This window comes from Elephas maximus, chromosome 5 (assembly GCF_024166365.1).
Source record: "Elephas maximus indicus isolate mEleMax1 chromosome 5, mEleMax1 primary haplotype, whole genome shotgun sequence".
NCBI classification, from domain to species: Eukaryota; Metazoa; Chordata; class Mammalia; order Proboscidea; family Elephantidae; genus Elephas; species Elephas maximus.
Window position 1 is genome coordinate 35397195 of NC_064823.1, and position 19100 is coordinate 35416294.

General features: G+C 36.3%; 1 protein-coding gene across 1 annotated transcript in view; it reads left to right on the forward strand.

Annotated features, from left to right (window-relative positions):
• LOC126076838 (bifunctional heparan sulfate N-deacetylase/N-sulfotransferase 4) overlaps positions 1-11211 on the forward strand; it is a 327672-nt gene extending 316461 nt beyond the window's left edge. Inside the window, exons 11-14 of the mRNA XM_049885462.1 lie at positions 322-492; positions 1629-1738; positions 6354-6456; positions 8753-11211. Of these exons, the coding sequence (XP_049741419.1) occupies positions 322-492; positions 1629-1738; positions 6354-6456; positions 8753-8872 (504 nt within the window). The 3' untranslated portion in view covers positions 8873-11211. The remainder of the gene's footprint in view (positions 1-321; positions 493-1628; positions 1739-6353; positions 6457-8752) is intronic.
• Positions 11212-19100: the final 7889 nt, after the last annotated feature.

Genomic DNA, 19100 nt, shown 5'->3' on the forward strand with positions numbered 1-19100 from the left:
TTCATCAGGCTTGATTTGTCTGGTTCCTGACATCTTTTCACTTCTAATCAGACTCCTGAAGGAAATATTTGTGCTTGATCTTGTCTACATACTATTGGGGCCTTGTACTTCAAAATACTTTAAAATAAGCCATATGCCAATGCCTAGGCTTTAATATGTGCACTTTTCACAATATTCTTCATTCCAAAATCAAGTAATTTTATTATTTTTGAGAAATGAAAGAGACACACACATATAAATAAACATCACATACACACACTTACCTACAAAATTTGTAAAGAAAACTGACTTTACCATTGACATTTTTTTTTTTTTTTAAAGCACCAACGATCACATGAAGATCCAGCTGCCCTGAGGTTTAATTTCTATGAAGTTATTACAACAGGACATTGGGCTCCACCTGACTTAAAAACTTTGCAGAGGAGATGCCTGGTCCCTGGATGGTATGCAGTCCACATAGAAAGATGGTTAACTTATTTTGCTACTTCTCAGGTAATGCCCTGAAGTTAATTTCTCCTGTCTATTAGATCATGATTGTGTTGTATTAACAAACAAAAAGTACGAATTAGCATTGCCACAGATAATGATTTATAAGCAGAGAAAATTATAAGTAAGGGAGAAAGGCGAATTTTTACATTTTAATCTCAATAATGCTGTTAAAATGTTGTTAAACAGCTCTGAAAACACATTCTTGTGATCTTCTTTTGAACAGTAGGTGGTCCCAAAGTGATGACTCCTCACACAGGAAACACATGATTCACAGGCAACCATCTTCAACTAATAAAAGAGCAGCCAGTTAGTTAATACCCTCTTTGGAACACATGTTCAGACACCTGTTTGCCATCTGTCCCTCTGGGACCCCTGTAAGGAGATCATGCAGTAGACCATCAATATGGGAAGTTCAATGACAGCTCCAGGGCCAGATGGTAGGAGATGCTATGGGGTTTTGAGGAAAACATTCATACCCTATCTGTTCTGCACTGTAACCCAGGGAACAATTGGAACTTGAATGCTTTGTCATGGTTTGTAAGGAGAACAGGTGCATGATTTTCATCCTGATACCCACTGCTTCCAAGCCTTTGGTTCCAAGGTTTAGCTCATGGAATTTTGATAGGCTGCATAACTAACAAACCCTGGTGGCATAGCAGTTAAGAGCTACAGCTGCTAACCAAAAGGTCGACAGTTTGAATCCACCAGGTGCTCCTTAGAAACCTTATGAGGCAGTTCTACTCTGTCGTCCTATAGGGTCACTCTGAGTCAGAATCGACTCGATGGCAGGGAGTTTGGTTGTATGGTTTGGTTGGTATAACTAATTAATTAATTACACTACAAAAGGAAAATCATATTTCTACAGAAATACTAAATCAAGAGAGTTTCTATGAGTAGTTCTGATTTACAATAAAGTTAAGGGATATAATTGGATAACAAACAAGAAATGATGCCTATGGCCAATTTGAACCATTGCTTATTTACCACAATATAGTAAATATTAAAATGTATTCTAGGGAGTTCACATCTTCTTATTTACACTGACCCAATTTATTAAGGTCATACCAGGTCAAGGGAGGCAACTTGGCCTATTCAATTTAGTTTTATTCTTCATAAAGTGGCTATTTTTGACTTTGCAGTTGCTAATTATTGATGGACAGCAGTTGAGATCTGACCCAGCTACTGTGATGGATGGAGTCCAGAAGTTTCTGGGAGTTACACCTCTTTATAATTACTCTGAAGCACTAACGTGAGTCTGTCCTTATGCATGATTTCATTTCCATTATTTGCCATCATAACTTATCACTGGTAGGTGTGTATTATAGTATCATTAATACTATCCGTGAATTTATACATCATTATGCTACTCAAAAGCAGTCAAAGAAATATCCTCATTATTCATGCAGTATTTCCCTTTTAAATACCAGGGATAATTTCTCTTATGAAGTATTATCTTACAGGCATTTTATATTATCCCAATTCCTCTTTTTTGTGGGCTTTTGCCTATTTATCAGTTTGGTTAAGTAAACTTTCTTTACGTGCCTACTCATTGCAGAAAGTGTCCTAGGAATTGAGGTTACAAAGGTGAAAAAGATATAGCCTGTTCCCCTGAGTAACTTACAGGTTCCAACTTAAATGCTGAGGACCACTGGTAACCCTATGGAAATGAACAGTCTTTAAGGTAGAATCAAAGAACTGACATATTCGTGTACTACTATGCATTTTTTAAACTATTTATAACTAAATATAATCATTGTTGTCAGCTGCCATCGAGTCAACTCTGACTCATGGCGACCCCATGTGTGGAGAGTAGAATTGTGCTGCAAGGGTTTTCAAGGATGTGACCTTTCAGAAGCATATCACCAAGCATGTCTCCTGAGGTGCCACAGGGTGCGTTCAAATAGCCAACTTTTCTGCTGGTAGTAAAGTACTTGATCATTCCATCACCCAGGGACTCCAAATATAATAATAATTAATGTACACAGTCATGTATAATCTTCCAGTTATCTATTGTTGCATGGGTAACAAACTGTCTTCAAACTGACTGGCATATAACAACAGCCATTTTATTAAGTTCATGGATTCTATGGGTTGAGAATTTGGACAGGGTGCTAAGGGGACAGCTTGTCTCTACTCCATATCTGGGTCCACAGCTGGGAAAACGTGAGTATCTGGGAAACACTCAAATGGCCAGGGACAGGAATTAGCTGGAAGTTTCTCCAGTCACATCCTCTGACTCCTGGGCTGGGACGACTCAAAGCCTGAGCTCAGTGGGTCGAGACCTCTCCATGAGGCCCCTACACAAGGTTTGGGTTTCTCACTACCCAGTTGCTGGGTTCTGAGAGGGATTAGCCTGAGCACAAATATCTAGGGAGTGTGTGCTCCAAGAGCCATGGTCTTGTCTGACCTAACCTTGCAAATTCCACAGCATCATTTATGTGACATTCTGTTGGTTACAAGTAAGTCACTAAAACCAATCCAAATTCAAGGCAGGGAAATTAGATTCCACCTTCTGATAAGGAGTGGCAAATTCATTCCGCAGAAGAGAATGAGGGATGGGGCATGTTGTTGCAGTTCCTTAGAAAAATAAAACCTACCCTGTCAAACTTGCATAATTAAAAATGAAAAAAAAAATGTATATATAAAGATTAGCCAAAATAACAACAACAAAAAAGAAAACCTTCCAAGTAGTCAAAACACATTTTAAAATGGCAAGTACTTTACTTATAAAAGACTCCGCCACAAGGTCTGATACAAACATATTAAATTTTAGACAAAATTCTAACAAACCTCATTATATTACTTCCCAGTTCACAGAAGATTAGGATCAACAATTAGACAATTAGAGAGGGTAATGAAGGGACAGGAAACACAGTAATAAGATTGGATTTTTCCTTATCCACTAAACCAACCCTAATGAAGATTTTAGCTACACATGGAAATAATAACAACGCAAGGCATGCCCCTGCTGATTATGTAGACGGAGCTTTCCATAATATGTTTCGCATTAATAGTTATTGATGCTGGCATATCTTCCTCTGCCTTCCTGCAGTAGTTTAGGTAATGGTTCTACCATGTTTACTACAAACAGTGCCTTACGGTTCAATAAACCTGTAAAGTCACACTTTTGAAGAAGATAACAAACAAGCACGAAATATATGGTTTTTAATATGTCTCACACATCACAAAAATTAATAAGTGTAGTGATATTCAGAGTAATAAAAGAACTCAAATGGCAACCAACTTATGTCCTAAAAGATGTCTAACAGTTATTTGAAAAAGGCTTTGCATCTTAATTTCACAATTTCATGCCTACTAAAATAAAACCGTAAAAGAATGAATTGATATGACTTACAGAGGATAAATGTCCTTTGCAAGCTTAGGGTATATAAAGTTGTTGGCGCAATAAATAAAGCTAGGACAGCAAAATAATGTGGATTCAAGGTTATGACAAACCTTTCTAAATAAATGGCTTTCAGCATTCTGGATGGCTCTCCTTTCTCAGGTTGTATTAAGCTCTGCCTCGTACCAACTGCTGTAGAGAGCAAGGGGAGATGGCAACCCATCCTGAGACCTCTGCACTAGCTGAGTGCAAATAAAATACTCTCAGTGCATGTATAAATACCTTGGCTTTGTAGTCAGAGCTGTATTTTACCTTAATGCAGTTAAATATTCTCATCCTGAGGCAGAAAATGCTGTTTAGGGGCACCATTATGCCTACTTCCCTTCTCATTTTGCACAGCACACTGAATTGTTTGTCCTCTTGGGAATTTTTTTTTTTTTTTTAGAGAAAGGACTGTGATAGGCAAGGAGCAGATTGAAAAGTCCAGGTTAGAAATGATACTGTCTTCCTTTTGTCCATTTAACTAGTGATGTATTTAATTTTAATTGATAACATGCACTAGGACAACCTGGACAGCAAGGATCAGGTCTCTAACACTAAGCTGGGCAGGGAACTGGGAAGAAAATTTCCCCCTCCCCCTGAATGAATTCATATATGTGCAGAGGCAAATTACAGGTACACTGGTATTATAGGAATGGGCCCAGGGCAACAAAATATTCTGCAACTAATTAACTTTACATCCCAGTCAATTATGCTTCATCCTTCTAAAACATCTGCTGAGCAACGAGACTGCAAACCTTTTCTATGTTTTATGCATGCAGCAAGTCTCATAGCAATAAATTGAAAATTCACCATCTTATATGGTTCATTCTTTCATTTTTCCTATCTTGTTAAATCCTAAACTAAAACTCTTATATATATGAGTTTAAGCAAAACAGTTATGCCACACATCCTTTTGAAACAGTGCAGTTTTGGGAGCAAAATAGCATTAAGATTTTCTTTAAGAGTATAGAACCCTGAATTATCCAATAGGATCATCTGCCTTCAACAAAGGAAGTAAAGAGTTGTCTAATCTCTCACATGCCATGTAGAGTCTGTGCTTCATGTTGTCTGAAAAAAAAAAAACATAATAAGCAATATTTTTATGTTTTTAATTGCCTTCTTGAAAAGTGTATAAAATTTGAACTGTAAAAAAGTACAGATTTTTTAAAAATATTAAACCCACTGCTGTCGAGTCGATTCTGACTCATGGCAACCTCATGTGTTATAGAGTAGAACTGCTCCATAGAATTTTCTAGGCAGCATTCTTTATGGAAAAGGAGCCCTGGTAGCACAATGGTTAAGCAATCAGCTTCTAACTGAAAGGTCAGTGGTTTGAATGCACCAGCTGCTCCATGGGAGAAAAAACCTGATCTGTTCCTGTAAAGATTTCAGCCTAGGAAACCCTATGGGGCAGTCCTACTGTGCCCTATAGGATCACTATGAGACAGGATCGACTCAACAGCATACAATGCTAACACTCTTAATAGAAGCAGATCACCAGGCCTTTCTTCCATGGTGCCACTGGGTGGGTTTGAATCACCAACTGTTAGGTTAGTAGAAGAGTGCAAACCATTTGTGCCACCCAGGGACCTTTCAAATTTATGGAGGTTTAATTCATGTTTATATTCAGAGAGAAGTATACTTAAATTATATCTGGCCAAATCAATACATATTGATTGAATAAAATTTTAAAGAATTCTGTTAATATATTTTGAGGGAGAAATCACTTTAATAAGTAAACAAAATATTCTAATTGTCCTTTATATGTGGACTGTAGTTCTGATGATTGGTACTTGATCTTTCATGGTTCCATAGGTAAAATATGGAACTTAAGTTAATAATTCCAACATAAAAGTGGATTAAAGCTCTGTGTCTTTTTAATAGCAGTAGAATTATTCAAATATATATAATAACATACATTGTCAGGTGCCATTGAGTCGGGTCCAACTCATAGCTACCCTATGTACAACAGTACGAAACACCGCCCAGTCCTGCGCCATTCTCACAATCGTTATGCTTGAGCCCATTGTTGCAGCCACTGTGTCAATCCATTTTGTTGAGGGTCTTCTTCTTTTTCACTGATCCTTTACTTTGCCAAACATGATGTCGTTTTCCAGGGACTGGTCCCTCCTGATAACATATCCAAAGTAGGTAAGACAAAGTCTCTCCATCCTTGCTTCTAAGAAGCATTCTGGCTGTACTTCTTCCAAGACAGATTTGCTCGTTCTTTTGGCAGCCCATGGTATATTCAGTATTATTCACCAATACCATAATTCAAAGGCATCAATTCTTCAATCTCCCTTATTCTTAATAACGTATAGATTCTTTTTTCTAAAATCAGCACAATAAATGTAATTTTTTAAAAATTAATTTAAAGCAGTAGGCCTACAAAGATAATTTCATTTTTCCAGTTGTAGAGGTTCTCTCACTGAAAAGTGTGTATATAATTTAAAATCATTATATGTTTGATTCGTTGTAGGTTTGATCCCCAAAAGGGCTTTTGGTGTCAACTCTTGGAAGGAGGAAAGACCAAATGCCTTGGGAAAAGCAAAGGCCGAAAATATCCTCCCATGGATCCAGAGGTAATACTTTTCCTAATCTTTGAATTACTCTGGTAAAATTGTATATATACAGCTCTTTCAAAACTGGTGACAAATTTACTTCCTTTTTTTTTCTGTTCTTCTTTTACTATTGATAGTTTTATATATTTAAAAGACAACTAGATAGACATTGATAGATGACTGATAGATATCCCTATTGTTTGCTACTAGAATGTAAATACCGAGTAGTTTAATATATATATAAAGAACTCAAATTATTCATGAAACAATTGATTTAGGGTAAAATACATGAAAAATTAGGGTAAAATATTTTTGTATATCCAATACATTGTATCAAATACCTATACCATACATGGTACTTTGCTAAGCAATGGTGAGGATTGGAGGATAAAACAGTTATGAACCTTGATTTATTATAGGAATGAATGACTTAGTAATGGACACTGATTTATAATAGGATGCATAAAACAATGGCAAACCAAAAAAGGCAGAAAAAAAGATCTTTTAATAGAAGTGAGTGTATGAGGAGAAACACGATAGAGGATATGATAGCTTAGGGTTGGAAAAACGAGCCCTGGTGGCACAATGGTTAAGAGCTTGGCTGCTAATCAAAAGATTGATGGTTTGCACCCACCAGCCACTCCCTGGAGAAAAGATATGGTGATATGCTCCCATAAAGATGACAGCCTAGGAAATCCTATGGGACAGTCCTCTACTTTACATTGGGTTGTTATGAGTCAGAGTTGACTCAATGGCACACAACAATAGCAATAACAGTTAGCAATTGGCTTGGCCAAATATAATGAGTATCTCTTCTAACTTAAGGTGTGTAGAGTGAGAGTGGAAGTAATTCAAGTGTTACTATGGAAATAGAAGCACCAGAAGGTCCTTAAACTATACCTTTGAACTCAATAATTTCAAAAGGATTTCAGAAGTCACTTTAATCTGCCAAGAAATCAATGTAATGTTCCCACTACTTCAATAAACATCTTACCCAGAATTTGAAGTGTTTACAATGTGGCTTAAGAGTAGAAATGTAATGAAATAACTGGTGAATGGTACAAGACAAAATATAGTCGTGTTAAATCCATTTCCACAGTATACACAAAAGTTGCTAAGGGAGTTTCATGAAGAAAGAGACTCATTTGTGTTAAAATACTGAGGTGAGCTTAAGAGAGATAGTGGAAAATTGACCAGGTAGAGAATGATGTGTGGGCCACTGTTACCTATACCTACACGGGGAAAGTGTTCATTTCTTTTTTTTATTAAAAAGGCAGAAAATTATTTTAACTGGGTTATAATATAAGGTAAGTGACATCCAAAAAGAAAACCCAATTCTAAACTTTCTGTTTTCCAGAAACCTAAGAAAATAAATGATAAACATAAAATTAAAGCCATTTATACATTTAAATAATCTTTTTTTTAGTCATTCATACAATCAGGGCCAATCAGTCCAGCTTGACTAGGAATATAAGAATCACAAAGAAAATCAAGCTTCAGGGACCTTGTAATATTTTAGCAAAGAGCGCTTGATTATTTTAAAAAAAAAAACAATTTTGACCTGAATCGATACAGAAATATTTTCTGTAATCTTGCAAATTATTTTTAATCATGCATTTCAACTGTTATGATTATTTATGCTCAATTTTTAAAAATATATTATAGGCCAATTGTACAGAACATGAGCAATTTTAAAAGAAACATATACGTTTTTATCTTGCTCACTTCTGGAGATTTAGTTCACATGAGGCCTCTCCCTCATTCTTCTCCAACAATATTATTTTCATCAACTTTTCTCACTGTGTAGATTTCAACAATCCTCCAATAAATATGTGCCATAACGGTAGATAAATCACATAGGATATACCTGGGCCAATTTTTATTTTGGGGTCCCTGGGTGGCACAGTCAATGCGCTCTGCTGTTAACCAAACAGTTGGTGGTTGGAGTTTACCCAGGGCACCTCTGCAGAAAGATTTGGTGATCTAAGTCCAAAAAATCAGTCATCAAAAACCCTACGGAGTACAGTTCTACTCTGACATACATGCAGCCAGTCACCTTGAGTTAAAATTGACGGGCAACTGTTTTGTTTCTTGTTGTTATGTTTGTTTTTTTAACTTTTATTCTATAGCTGCCCTTTAGCCCAATCTTTTCAAAAGGTAAAAATGAATGATATCTGAGGAAAAATACCATTTAATAAATATTTTATAGGCACCTGCCTTGTAATAACCAAAATTCCCTGAGAAACGTAGATTGTACAATCTAGTTTGATGAATTAATGGATTCTTTCAAGTCTTCTTTTCCTTTTTTGCTTTTCAGTCTAGAACATTCCTCTCTAATTACTACCGAGATCATAATGTGGAACTGTCCAAACTGCTGCATAGACTGGGGCAACCCCTGCCATCATGGCTGAGACAGGAGCTGCAGAAAGTAAGATAGCACTGGAGACAAGACCAAGGCTCTCAAGACACTTACTTTTGCTATTATATACAAAAAAGAAACGACCCCACAAGTTTTATCCCCTAATGCACTTGTGGTTGTCTTCAGAGGACTGTGTGAATAAATTTCCTTCTATCTTTTTCATAAAATGAAAACCGTTATACATGCACGCATTGGCAATTACTATCAATCCCTGTGTGACCTTCTGGGAAATAATGTGGGGTTGTGTAGCATTATCCAGTTCCTAGTGCGGAGATCATAACACGGCCTAGTTCCTCTGTTAACCAGAAGGTTTTAGAAACTCTATGACCTGTAAGCCTTTTTACATGCAAGTGACAAATTACGATCTTGAGGATAAAGATAGGGATTGAGATAGCTGTAAATGAGGTTAGTGGTAACCAATATCTGAATTAAGGGCTAACATTTTTTTTCCTTGCTAATTTCAAAACAATTTTGCTTTTGCTATGAAAATAAATTATATTACCCCATGCTCTCATTTTTTCAACATTCTTTATTTATTCAAAATATGGCCCATGTCTATTTTCCTCTGTTCTTACTCCTCTTTATGAATTTCATTGACTTGTTAAAAAAAAAAAAAAAAAAGCCATGAAGTTGGTAGCTTTCCATGTTTTTTGTCTGTTTTCCTCTTGTAGGGGGGGACTATTTGAAAGGTTCCATCTTCATTGATAATGCTGTTTTATCTGGCAAGGAATACCATTCTCAGTGAGCTTTGCATTACACTTCCAACGAATCTGTCACGGAGTTTTGGAATCAAGGAACAACAATGCATGCTTTGCACACTATCACAAGTATGCAAGGCCATCTTTAAACGAGTCCAAAATATTACTATACTACTAATCTACATATTTCCACCTTGATAATGATGTAGTATTTATGTATTTTTTCACTGTCCGAGGTAGAAGAAACACCTTTATTGAGAAAACATTCACTGAAAACACCAAGATTGGTTTACAGTTATAGTGAGGCACTTAAGCCTTCTATGTAGTATATGTCGATCGTTTTGAAGCATGGGGTTTCCATAGATATGAGTGGATATACTATTTGTACAGGGTTGTGTTTTTAATGCCTATTAAAAAAAAAAGAAATATAAGCTGAATCTTACCCCTTCAAACATCCCTGATTCTCTAACCTAAACCCTATTTCTCAGTTATTCCATCCATAAAGTAATTTCTAGACAAGAAGAGATGGTCTTTCTGTCTTAGGAGTTATAGGTTCTTCTCTTATTTTAGGGTTATTGTCATACTGGTTCGATTTTTATCCCACTTGTCAATGAAGATTTATTAAAGCTTTGTTAATCTTTCCAGTGATGAATGAAGATAAAATTTCAACACAACAGTAAATCAAACTGGTTTTGGTAACATTACCCATCAATCCACCCTTCCTCCAAAGTGATTTTTCTGAGGGCCAGAAAGAATACTGCTTTGTCCTTTAATTTAAGAAATTATCCTTGATCTAATTCACTAGGAAACCAAAACTCTTTGTTTTTGTTAGTTTTAATTGTCATTTTAAGTGAGCAAACCAAATTTGGGTGCTTTAAAAGAGACTCATGATTTTTACATATTTTACTTCAGAATTCAACTTTGCATTTATACTTCATTAATAGCTTTGTTTTCCCATTACATCTAGAAGAAGCTCCTGATCTTCTTTAAGAAAATGTAATTTTTGTGTGTGTGTGTGTGGGCATGATTTAATATTAAATTGCCAACTGTTACATTTGCTGTCCCTTTGTTAATGTGAGACTTAAATTCTCAGCCTTGTTCTGTCACAGGTGAGCGTGTGCTTCACAGCGTTCCGTGAAGCACATAAAAACCACAATATGCATGTATTTAAACCTATGACGTTTGATTGATTTGTTCTTCCTCCAGTTTGTATTCTAATCCTTTCTTTCTTGAAATAGAGACTAAATTTCTTTCCAAGTGGGATAAAAGCAATATTCATACAAGGGAAAGGAGATCTTTTTCATATCAAGTAAAATTTATTTAACTCAAGGTTTCTCAGACTCATCACCAGATTCTGTAACTGCTTTTCTGCATTTTTCCTAAATAATATAAAAAAAATAATGATAATATATACAGTATTATTCACCTGCCTCCGAGTATCTGAGTCCAAAAGCTTGCCAAACACAGGATATCTCTTCTACCTGATTCATTTTAATCAATGTGCACATTTTTTCTTATTGAGCTTGATAATGAAGACAACAAAATAAATTTTAATTATATAATACATCTTAATCTTAAACTACTTAGGAGGACTCTGGGCTATGAGAAGATTATAATAAATCAGGAAAAAATTTCAGTTTCAAGAATATCTTGATTTTCCCAATTTTTACCCACTGACTACTTCAGAATTGTTGACTAAAGATTTATTATACATAATTATTTAAAATTTTAAATAAATTACATCTTATGGTCTTGAATGGAATATGTTTTTAAATTTTAAAGATCTCCCTGAAATCTTTAATCAAGCTTCCTTTTCTTTTTTTTATTCCAACTGCCTAACTCAAAAATATAATTATTGATTACTTCACATTGATAAAGATAGATATAATTTTTATTGTGAGACTACATCAAAATATAGGATATGCTTATCAAATACTAGTCTCTAAAAATTTCTAAAGATTGTATTACAAAATCCATCCAAAACAAATTTATATGTAATAAACAATGACTCAAAGAGAATTAAATTAGCCACAAGAGAGAATACTAGTGAGAAAATTTTCTACCACTGCATTTTTCTTTAAAAAAAAAATAGCTTTTAGTTCAATAAGAGATTTCATTTGCCTCTTTTTATAACAAACCCATATTATATTGACCTTATGTATTTTTTGTTCTATCTCATTGTCTTAATATAATATAAAGCAACCCATTTCCTATGAATACTGATTTATTTTTAATTACAGGCAACACTAACAATACTGAAATAATGTCTTAAATACTTTGTTTGTGGTGACTGGATAATATATTAAGCATTTGTTTGACAGAATTACCTCAAAAATAATGTTGGCCAATGGTTTTGAAAAGAAAGAAATCTAGGAGTCTGGCATATAGCATTTTCTCTAAATTACAAGAACACAGCTTAACCATAAGGCGTGTATACATATGTGTACCTATACACACACATATATATTATACACATACACTAAGTATGTGTGTGTATTTATGCAAATATATATGCATATATGTGGTATCTGAGAAACTTTAACTAGTTTTTGATCACCCAAATTATATTTTCTTGCGCGAGCCAGGGAGGAGGGTGGGAAAAGCAAAAAGAAAACCCTGTATTTACTGAAATTATTAAAATAACCGATATAGTACATGCATAACATATTCTTGGTTCTGACTTCAGAATAAATACTACTGCTGGTATATCACTGGAGTAATGTTGTTTCTCCTCTAAAATCCAAGATTTTACTCAATAGTTGAATCTTCTGATTTTTCTTTATCTTTCACTCTGTATGTACTACCTGAGTTCTAAACTTATAACAAGTATACGAGAAGCTTATGAGTGTGGACTTTAGATATCTGTGTTTTCATCACTGTTCTGCCTTTTACCAGCTGTGTGACCTTAGACAATTTGTTGAACTTTCCTGAGTCATAGTTTTTTTTCTTTTTGTAAAATGGCAACAGTAAGAGTAATTACTTATTGGAGAATTGTAAACACTAAATGAGAATATATGTAGATATTTTAACACAATACCCGTTATAGTAATGCGGGAATATTAATTACAAAAATAATGTATAAGATTTCAATCACTCTCTCTTCTTTCATTGCACAGTTTCTTAGGGCTATGATAGGAAAATACCACAAAGTAGGTGGCTTTAAAGATCAGCAATCTATTGTCCCATGGAGCCCTGGTGGTGTAGTGGTTGAGAGCCAAGGCTATGAGTTTAAATCCAGGTTGTTGGCAGGGCCGTGCTCTGTCTGCTGTAGGGGAAGATAATTCTTTGCCTCTTTCAGCTTCTGGCAGCCCCGGGTAATTCTTGGTGCTCCTTGGCTTGTAGATAGGCCTCTACATCGCATCTTCCCATTGTGCATGGAATTCTCTATATCTGTTTTTCCTTTTTATATACCACTTAGAAGGGATTAGGTTTAGGACCCACCCTACTCAGGTATGAGCTTATCAACACGACAAAAGAAAACCCCTATTTCCAAACAGGGGCACACTCACAGGTATAGGGTTAAGACTTCAACACATCTTTTTGGGGGCCTTGATTCAATTCATAATATTTATAAACAAAGAATATGTTTCTGTACATAGACATAAAGAGAGAGAAAATCCCTGGGTGGTGCAAACGGACCAGTGCAGCTGCTAACTGAAAGAATAGAAGTCCATGTCCACCCCAGAGGAGTCTCAGAAGAAAGGCCTGGCTATCTACTTCTGAAAAATCAACCATTGAAAGCCCTATAGAGCACAGTTCTACTTTGCTACACATGGGGTCACCATGAGTCAGAATCGACTCAGTGGCAAGTAGTATGTATGTGTGTGTGTGTGTATCTTAAATGCATAATTACATAATTATCTTTGATCAAAATGAGAAACTGTCTTTACCACCACTGTCTAAAAATAAATTTTGTTCTGCTCCCTGATATTATTCTGGTGATCAACATCCACAATGAGTTAGATTCACCTCAGTCCATTCAGTTTCAGTCTCTTTATCCCTTTTGTCCCTCTTAGACCAACCTCCTACTCTCCCTTGAAGTTTCAGCTCTTCCTCTATGAAGCCTTCCTGGTGTCACTGTAGCAGATTTAGTTCTTCTTCTCCACCTTCCTGCAGTGCCTTATATCCTTTGGTGAATAAGACATCTAAACAGGGTAAGGGTTAAGGTTCTTCAGTCTAATGGAATTTTTTGGCCCTCCTACCCAAGTATATCTTTTGCACCAATTTATTTTCATGGGACCTCAATATCCTCTAGGGGGAGAAAAAAAAGGCTTAAACCTTGTCAGGTATTGTGATATCGGTTAGTACAAATTTATCAAATATAATTGTGTGAGTGCTATGAAGTCCAGATTTCAGGGAGAGTGAATTGGAAGTCAAAATAAGAATGCCTTTATCACAAGAAAAAGTTTAACAGTGGCCCTGATCATCTATAACGTTTCAACATTAAAGAGGAAGAGTGATTCTTGGCTCCAAATGTGCACTGATACTAGATTGAATACCCAATCATATTAGTATTCATTAACCACTAAGGGTGAATGTGTGTATGAATTAACATTGCTGATTCACTAACATTTTAACCCTTTGAATCTCAAGAAATCTGACTGTGAAAGTCCATTCCCTTCCCCTCTCATATTCTTTGAGCCCTGAAAAAAAGAAATGTCAAGTCTTTTGACTTCCTAAGAGTTGATAAAGTTCTTTGGCTTCAAGTTATGCCAGAAATATTCTATTTCCCTTGGGATTAGGCCATCGATATCTGGTATTAACAATAACATCTTTAGACCTACAATTTCATATTCAGAGTGTTCGCATATTCTTGGAGGACACCATTATTTTTGCATCTATGTTGTAGTGTAAATTTTTTTGCATGGCTGTCTACATGCTAAACTCTAAGTTATCAAAGGAAAGATGTATTCTGGCACAAAATTAGTACAAATAACTGTTAAAATAATGCATGAATACCTTATACATTTATACCGATGGGAAATTGAAATTCAATTGATAAGCTTAGAACTTAAAAACACAAAGTTATTATTCTCTCATTCATCATACCGAAGATATAAATTCCCAAGACCATTTGGATTTAAGGGTATTGTTTTTCTCTAGAACAGTTTTTATGTGTGCACTTCTAAGTCACCTATTCTGGTTTAATAAAACCATGCTCCCACTCACCTAAACAGTCCAAATCAAGCATTTTTAGATACATCAGTAATTGAACTACATCAACTGTTGCTCCTTCATAGAAGTTTAAAGATCTCACAGTGTTGCTTTCTACAAACATGTTTGTTTATGACCAAAACAAAACTAAGAGTTGGCAGTCTACAATGCACGTAACATGGTTAAAGCGCATGTTGAGAACCAAAAAGAGTTGGGCATATTGAAGGGGTTAAAACATTATTGACTTGGTATTTCATCACTGAGGATCTTGTATTTTAAAGTTGTTCTCTTGTTTGTTTGTTTTTGGTTTTTCTTTCCTTTCCTCCTAACAAAGAGAAGAATGCTAATTGTTTCATGACAAGTTTAAAATGTCTGTGCAAACACTGCCTAGATAAAGGATAAGTAGAATTGGGATGTCAAAAAAAATCTCTGGCACCTTTTTCCCTGATTCAAATTCAAATGGAATGAAAATATTTCCATGTAATTAGGTATATGTGTTTAGGAAAACCCTGGTGGCATAGGGGTTAAGAGCTAACCAAAAGATCGGCAGTTCAAATCCACCAGGTGCTCCTTGGAAACTCTATGGGGCAGTTGGAATGGACTTGACGGCAACTGGTTTGGTGTGTGTGTGTGTGTGTGTGTGTGTGTGTGTAAACTCAATTATTTCTAAGGTATTCTTAATATCTCAGTGGATATTGTTTGAGATTCCAGTAATATTTTCTTAAAATTTACAAGTCTTTTCAGAAATACAAGTGACATATTAGGAATAAAACACTAGCAGCAGGTTAAGGGTATACAGCAGAGAAGAGAGATCAGAACCGATTGGCAAGGAACCAAAAGTATCATGACTGCATTCTGTGGCTTGTCAAAGGCCACTTCCAGATTGTGTGGGCTGGTGTAAGACAGAAAGACACTGTGGGTTAGATAATGTCTTAGTTATCTAGTGCTGCCTTAACAGAAATACCACAAGTGCATGGCTTTAACAAAGAGAAATTTATTTTCTCACAGTAAAGTAGGCTAAAAGTCCAAGTTTAAGGCATCAGCTCCAGGGGAAGGTTTTCTCTCTCTGTTGGCTCTGGAGGAAGGTCTTTCTCATCAATCTTCCCGTGGTCAAGGAGATTCTCAGGCACAGGGACCCCAGGTCCAAAGGAAGCGCTCTGCTGCCCCGGCACTGCTTTCTTAGTGGTATGAGGTTCCCAACTCTCTGCTTACTTCCCTTTCCTTTAATCTCTTGAGAGATAAAAGGTGGTGCAGGCCACACCCTGGGGAAACTCCTTTTACATTGGATCAGGGAGGTGACCTGAGTAAGGGTGGTGTTACAATCCCACCCTAATCCTCTTAACATAAAATTACAATCACAAAATGGAGGACAACCACACATGGACCCACCAAATTGATACACAGATTTTGGGGAGGACATAATTCAATCCATGACAGATAAATATCAACAATGTTTTCAGGAAACCAGGACAGACACTTCAGCTGATTCTGACCCAGAGCAAGAGGCAACACCCAAGTAAATGGACCAGTCCACACAGACATGTAAATTAGAACATGCCAGAAGAGGAAATGTTACATAGAGTTCATTTTCTTTTCTTTCCTGTTTTATTTATTGATGAAGATGGATCATAAGTCAGAAACATAGTAGTGTGTGGTGGGGAGTGTTGGTGGGAGCATGAAGAGGAACTTAAGGAATCTACTTGGCACTGAAGGTTCAAAATCAAAAAACTTTGATTTGTCTAAGTTATTTAAAGTAGGCTTTCCTCACTCTACACCGTGCAGAGTGAAGCTGTAGACGTGTTTTTTCTCTCTGTACCTCTGTGCAGCAGAACCTATGTACTAAACTCACGCATATCTAGATCAATTATAATTTTCTCATGTTCCCAGAAAGTTGTCTAGAAGTCACAGAGTTCTTACCCAGAAGCCTTTGAACCTGCTGATAAAACTAAGTATATGTAAACGTATAACTAAGGAGCCATGGTGGCACAACGATTGATTAAGCACTCTCGTGCTAACTGAAAAGCTGACAGTTTGAACCCACCCAGCAGCTCTGCAGGAGAAGGATTTGGCAATCTGTTTCCTTAAAAATTGTGTTTGTTGTTGCTGTCGTTGTATGCATTCAAGTAGATTCCAACTTGTAGTGACCTTATAGGACATAGTAGAACTGCCCTATAGGTTTTCCTAGGCTGGAATCTTTATGGGAACAGCTGACCAGGTCTCTTCTCCTGGGCAGCTGGTAGGTTCAAATCGCCAACCTTCCAATCAGCAACTGAGTGCTTAACTACTGTAACACCACGGCTCTTCCATAAAGATTGCAGCCTAGGAAGCCCTATGGGGCAGTTCTACGCAGTCACATAGGGTCACTGTAAGTCAAAAATTGAGTTGACAGCACTTTTTTTTTTTTTTTTTTTAACAACAATATAGGGTCACTGTGAGTCTGAATCGACTTGATGGCAACTGGTTTGGTTTGGTTTAACAACAATAACGATAAAACCACTACTTATGTCTTAAAGAGATAAACAACTCTCCACAGATGAGGCCCTGAGGACGTTTGGATCCCATTTTAATAGCATGGCAAAACTAAAGAGAAAAATGACAATACACTTACATAACAGAAAGTTATGCCTCTGTCACAGGTGAGAAACGTACAGTATGTGTAAACTCCAACCACCTCCTTCCTCAGCCACCGCCAGTCAACCTACTTATGAAGCCAAGCATCTGGCAGCATTTGTGCTGTTCTCCAAAATAACTCAGCTTGTATCAGCCCTTCCTGATTTCAAAGACCAGGTTGATCAAATTATGTCAAACTGCAGTGATACCTGTAAGAGATGGAACTCAACAGGGTTGCCTTGTTTTTCCGGGTCTCACAAATTTTCCACCTGTGACAGGGTGCAGCCTTACCACTTTTCTATTGCCGCTTTTAGTGGAAAATATTTTAGTTTTCCTTCTCTGGCAGGTTTCCACCTTACACAGGTTCTGGCTTTTGCAAGTTTTACTGTATTTCCAATCAGAAGCAATACAGTGTAGCATAGTGTGGTGCATGGACTCTGAAGTCAGACTGACAGGCTCAGATTCTGGCTATGCCACCTACTCATTGTGTGGCCTGCCTCTGGCACATTGCCACAATTTCCTCATCTTTACATTGTAGGTAACAGCACCCAGCCGTTGTGGTTATTGTGAAGATTAAATAAGTGAAAATATGTAAAAGCACCTACAATAGTAGCTAACATACACCAAGCACTATTAAAGTGCTTGCTATCATTAATATCTTTGTGCATTTATATTCATGGGTGAACAACACGTTTTAAAAAATACATTTTGTAAGTGTTGGTTTCATATCAAATTAAGTGCACATAAAATTAAGCATATTTTAAAACACAGAATTCTGCAACCACAAGGTGGTTATGGGCAATACCAAGTAGATCACCTGTAATATTTACATATTTTAAAATTCTAGTTCTGTCAACTATTTTTATGGAATTGAGCAAATTCTGGAAATCCCCTGAGCCTCATTTTCTCCTGAAAAGAATTGAAGATAAGAACCATGAGAGAGAGCACTGAAAAAATGGGACTGAAGTCTAAGACGGGTGAAAAAAAGAAATTAAAATAAAAAAGCTGAACTGTTCTAATTAAATGTAAGTGCCCTGAAAAGGATAGATTTATTCAGAACACCAGGAGAACATGCAAAGTATATCATCTTATTTATAAAATTTTGCAGGTGCTGCTATTGAGGAATAATGGAAAAGAGAAGCAGTGCCAAGTGACTGGAGATTAGAATATTTCAATTTGGTTTTAAAAACTGGGTTAAAAAAAAGTGCATTCTGTGAGCTATAGACCATTGAACTTAATATTTACTCATGAGGAAGATTTTAGAATACAGGGCTTAAAACTCAATTTCCCAAAAGTATTCTATAGAAAAGTAGCTTTCAAGATATAAATGAGAACTTTTGTGAAGAAAGAAAAGAATTCCGTATTCAAAAAAAGCAGTATGGTTGAAATGGAGCTAATTGAACAGACATTTCATAATCTATAGTATATTAATTATATGGCATTGTGAATCTCCATAAGGATGGAATAGTATTTCCCAAAGTTATTTTGATGCAAATTTTTGCCTTGTGAAACTTCCTGTGGGGTAAGAACTTTATGGAAAACACTTCAAAAAACCCTTCACTTAAAGGAAGGCACATATGTACCTAGAAGAGGAGGGTGCATCTCAAGCAGGGGCAGTAAACCCCAGTCCATAAGCCAAACCCTGCTTTTACACAGTCTCATGGCGACCCTATGGAACAGAGTAGAACTGCCTTAAAGAGTTTCCAAGGAGTGCCTGGTAGATTTGAACTGCCAACTTTTTGGTTACCGACCGTAGCTCTTGACCACTACACCACCAGGGTTTC